Consider the following 5,364-nt stretch of genomic DNA (forward strand, 5'->3'; position numbering starts at 1 on the left):
GTAATGAGCCAGTGGAGGCTGAGCAAGTGCGCTAAAGCCGCAAACACTCAACTTGAGTGGAGAATCTGACCATTGCCAGAACTCCAATTGTCCATTTTTATTTTAATAAGTCTCTTGGCCATTGCCGTTTCAATCTTCGAGGTGGGCTGTAGGGATGGGTGGAACAAGATAAGGTTTGAACCAAAGGATTAGGATGGTTGGAAAGGTTTATAATTAAATTATTAAATCCAACAAAATATATTTTGAATACTTTCATAGTAATAAGATCACCCGATATCGAAACTGTGCAAAAATGTCCAGTTTCGATTTTTAAGGGGATTAGAATAAGTTTCCTATGGATAACGAAGTTAAAAATGTCCTTTACACATGTGAAATTTTATTTGAAAATAAAAATTGTATAGCCTGCTGAGTATTCTCAAAAAAAGTATTTTTTTTTACGCCCGTTCGGATTAGTGGAGTGTCTGGTGTTCCGAGATTAGACTGTATGTAGATACAGAGATGAGAAAAAATCTAGTTAAAACTAATAGCTAAAATTGTCATGATTCTTATTCACGAATGAACCATTAATTAATAAATATCCTATCCATGACAATTTAGCTATTAGTTTCAACTATAACTAATTTTTTCTAATCTCTGTATAGATATTAATATCAACAGCTAAAGTACGCCATTGCTTGGTTAAATGCTAAATGCTCTAGACCTGAAAGAGAATTAACTTAATTGACGTAGGATAGGTATCAATAACAGAACATATCGAATGGTAATGAGGGCTAATGCTTATCATGGGATAATATCCCCGGCTCCGAGCTATCCTCTTCTTGTCCTATCAAACCTCCAACGTCCTTCGATACCGAGTGGGGATATATATAAATACTGCAATAGACCTTTATACGGCAAGTCTTATCTCTCTCGACCATGGTCAGCAACTGCTTGTCAATCTTCTTATGTGTCTTCGTTATCTCTGGGTCTTTAGCGACGATTCGTGAGTATCAAACAACTTCACTGGAGATGGGAGATTAAGAAATATCTTGTACTAATATCAAAACGACAAAATTAACCTTTTTCAACATATATTGCGGTCATGAAAATTTAGAATAAGAGTTTTAGACTGAAAAAAAAAAACGAGTTTTTAAATCTCAAAAGATGCAGAAACTATTTCCTCGTCTGAGGATTTTTTATTTTTACATAATCAAGACACCTAATAGGTCATCAAAAAGATCATTTTTTCATTAACAAGCATATTCAGTTACAACTAAAATAGGTATTTGATCCTTGCCAAATTGTGATAAACTGTTTATCTATCTCTCTACATATAAAAGAGAGCAGTAGAATATTTGTAGATTTACGTGGGATTTTCTTCTGAATGTTCCATTTCGCCGTGGGAAGGTTTAAAGATAATGAAATCCCGAGATTTCTTAGTAGAAAAAATAGTATGGACAAATTCAAGCGTGAGCCCCGGGCTAGAGTAGGTGGGCAAAAAATCATATTCATTTTCAGAAAAGTCCCAAAGTAAAACTTACCATTTTTTAAAGAAATTAAAAATCATAAATTTTTCACCTCGATTCAATCCAATCATTTTGTTTTTCCTCCGGGGACTATTTTTCACATAATCGTTAATAACTTCTCTTCCTTTTATCCGATTCTTTCGTTAATAGAACCATTGGAAAGCTGAATGTCTGTCCTTATAGCCGAAATCGATCAGCAGTTATATTTGATGCATTTTTGAAGGGAAAATATGGGTTTAAAATGAGGGGAAAAAATCTAACGTTTTATTTTTTATTCCCGATTCTAATTTGTTTAATTATCTTTGTGCCTTTTGATGCAGTTTTTAGAGCTCTAAAAAACTGGGAAGTTTAGTGTAGATCGGTCGAGGAGTATTGAAGTAATTTCCATTTTTTAGATTTTTGAAAAAATTTCCCGATATGTAGAGCGAAAATTTCAGACTAAAAAATTTGATTTTCTTTTTTCCAAATTTTCGTATTTAAGGGTTTCCTGAGGTACTAAAAACGAATATCAACTTTGCTTCACTCCTAAAAAATCTTTTACCACGCTTTGTATAGTATGTCTGTCTGGATTTTTTTTTTGAATATTTTGAAAATTACGAGGCACAGGGAGGGTTTTTTATTTAAAAACTATTTATATTTTAGGTAGTATATATATGAAAAATAAATAGCCTCAAAGAAGAAAAAAAATCTCCTAAATCGGGCCGGTATTAATGATGATACGGCAAAGCTAGTCGTTATTAAATACGTTGCTATAGTTACCATTTTTCAAAGAAATTAAAAATTTGAAATTTTTTTGCCTCGATTTATTCGGAGCATTTTTTCTTATAACCTTTTGCATTTATAAGGGAGAAATATTGGTTGAAATAAAGGAAAGATTTTCAAATGGTATCGCATACATTGGAACAATTTATTTTACCAAATCATAATAATAAAGTATCCTTATATGTTATATTTAACTAAATACATAAATTTATAACCAACTATCAATTGTGTCTATTAATTCTATGTATATAGAAAATAGCAATATCGAAGCATTGCCGGATTAGTCTGTACATATAAAAGGGAATGGTCGAATCTTTGTCCACAATAAACTTTTGAATTACTGGACTAATTTAAGTACTTTTTTTTTTTTCAAAATGTTTCCTTTCACCATGGGAAGGTTTGAAGATACTAAAATCTCTGAATTCTCAGGTAGAGAAAAAGTCGTAAAAAAGTTTTTTATTTGTAACTCGGAAAGTATAGGTTTTTTTCGTGGTTACTGTTCACCAATAGATTTCTCTCTTTGTGAAGAATAAATAAAAATTGTTACTGATACTATTAAGTTGTATTATATTCACAAAAAATTATATAAACATTATGTGACTTGGGATAAAATAAGTTTTCAGAAAAAAAAAAAAATCGTATTGAGTGTCTTCTCAAACTACCAAATACCATTTTTTCAAATAAAATAAAAAGTATAAATTTTCATCTTTATTTCGAGGATTTTCTTCTGCTTATATTTTCCATAACTCCTCTCCATTCTATTCAATTCCAAAGCTAATAGAACAGTTGGAAAGCTGGATTTCTGCTCCTTTAGCCTACATCAACTAAATCTAGATTCAATTCATGGCCGTTCTAAGGGCTGAATATCGGTTTAAAATAAATAAAAATATTTCAAACGTTTTATTTTATATCACTAATTTGTTTAATTAGACTCGGTCTGTGCCCTTTGGTGCAGTTTATAAAGCCCTAAACCAAGTTTGGTGTAGATTGGTTGAGTTATGTTGACGTTAATTCTATTTTGCTGATTTTTCAAAAGAAATCAGAACGCCTGAAATCGAAAAACGGCATGAAACCCTCCTAGTACAAGAGCCAAAGAGGAGAAAAAAGGCAGTTATTTCACCCCAATTATTAATTAATTTAATGAAAGCTATGTATAATTAATACTCACAATTGATGAGTCTGCCAAGTATAGGTAGGATTAAAAATTGGTGGCTGTTTCTAAGCGAGAAAAAAAATAATTTTTCATTCGGATCTATATCTTAAAAAGTGGGATCAACACAAGAAAACCTAAGAGAACGTCATTTAAAGAAAAGTGATTTTTCTAAAATATGAGCCCTAATAGAGTTATTTACGTTAAATAGTTTTAAAAAGCAACATTTCATAAAAATGTTGTATGAGTACTGAAAGATCAGTAGTTAGTGAATTTATGTTGAAAAATTGCATTGCGGTTTTGGTTTCCACCTCACAAATTTTTTGTTGCCAACATTAAATATTCGAAAAATAATATTTACTGTTTTTTTTTTAATAAACAAATCTCTCCATTTTATCAGAAACTATTACTTATTTGCATCAAACTTTATATTTTAATTGTTTCCTTAAATTAAATTATTTTTTTATTAATTGTTCCTTAGAACATTAATTGATAAAGTTTATTCAATTTATATTCTTTCCTTACTTTTTAAAACAGTAAATATATTTTGGGATCCTTAATATTCGCATTGAAATGAGTCTGAACATAACAGAATAAAGAAAGAATCACGAATTTCTCGAGAACGGCTCACCAATTTTTCATAATAGATATACCAAATATTGGAAATAACATTTACTACAACTTTTATTTTAATTAAATTTACGATTAAATGAGCGGTTTTACAGATAATTACATTAATGAGCGAAATTCTTATTAACTTCAACGTAAAGTTGCCTTTAAGGGGCGAGGCCTAATCCCTACTCCTGCGCGTCATTTTTGCTTTGAAGGAGAGTAGGGTTATAGCTGTTCATATTCATAGAGAGACCATTTCACAAGACATGATTACTTGGGCTCAGGGGACTTCCAAACACCTTATTTCCATCGAAAACTCAAATTCAATTTTTTTTTACGATCATAATACTTCCTATTTCTTTATAGTCCATATATAGATAAGTGAAAGTAAAATTGTATATTTTTCCATTTAATTCGATGACAGACTTCTAGGCTACTTTTATCGGATAAGTAACAACAACTATTAGATATCGTTCATTAATAATTTATATCGATTCAGCAGAAGATTATTACTTTCTCAAGGTAAGCTGATTGGATGTAATAAAAAAAATAATTGCTCATATGGCGTTACGACATGCGATTATACTGCAAGTCTTTAAAGGACTTAATGATAGTCCAAGAGCCCAAGAGGAGAAAAAAAATATGGTATTCCTCCGAACAAATTTATTGAAACTATATATAGTTAAGAGTCTAAACTGTTGACTGCCAACCAAATTAAGAGGGAATATAAAATTGGTCACTGTCTCAAAAGATACAAAAGATGGATTTTTGAGTTCTTTCAACTAAATAACAAATTTATTTTCAAATTATTTTGTGTCAGAAAAAGGTTTAATTTTTAACGAGCGTGGCTACTAACTCCAAGGACTCAGTTCGAATGGTTTTCCCAAGAAAATGGTTTTATGTTAAACTATAGCCCTCCTAGAGTCATTCGAACCTTCATACATTAGAAATTGAAGGTGTGAAAAAAAAAGTGTTATAAAAAAAAAATCAAATTGTTATTAAAATAATACGTATTCGACTAATTTTTCATTTGACTAACTTTTTATTCGATTGAAATAGTATTTTAAATATTCGAATAAAAAAGTATTCGTCTTTCGTCAATCGAATAAAAAAGTATTCGTCTCTTGTCAATCGAATAATTTTTGCCCAACTCTGAATTAAAGTTATATTAATGTACTATATAAGAAAGTTGATAATGTTGTTGTTGTTGATTGCTGCTTAAAGGCGAAAAACCCTCCGGTCATCAACGCCTATGGCATGATAAAAGTAAAAAATAAATAAATAAAAAATATAAAAATAAAAAAATAATTAAGAAAAAAAAAATTAAAATAAAAT

The 5,364-nt window shown here is 30.1% G+C and overlaps 1 protein-coding gene across 1 annotated transcript in view; it reads left to right on the plus strand.

Annotated features, from left to right (window-relative positions):
• Positions 1 to 873: 873 nt before the first annotated feature.
• The window catches only part of LOC106686491 (protein takeout), a 28,905-nt gene continuing 24,414 nt past the window's right edge, over positions 874 to 5,364 (plus strand). The window contains exon 1 of the mRNA XM_014429840.2: positions 874 to 982. Coding sequence (XP_014285326.1) covers positions 916 to 982 — 67 coding nt within the window. The 5' untranslated portion in view covers positions 874 to 915. The remainder of the gene's footprint in view (positions 983 to 5,364) is intronic.

This window comes from Halyomorpha halys, unplaced genomic scaffold, assembly GCF_000696795.3.
Source record: "Halyomorpha halys isolate HHAL.00 unplaced genomic scaffold, Hhal_1.1 Scaffold831.1, whole genome shotgun sequence".
Taxonomy (NCBI): domain Eukaryota; kingdom Metazoa; phylum Arthropoda; class Insecta; order Hemiptera; family Pentatomidae; genus Halyomorpha; species Halyomorpha halys.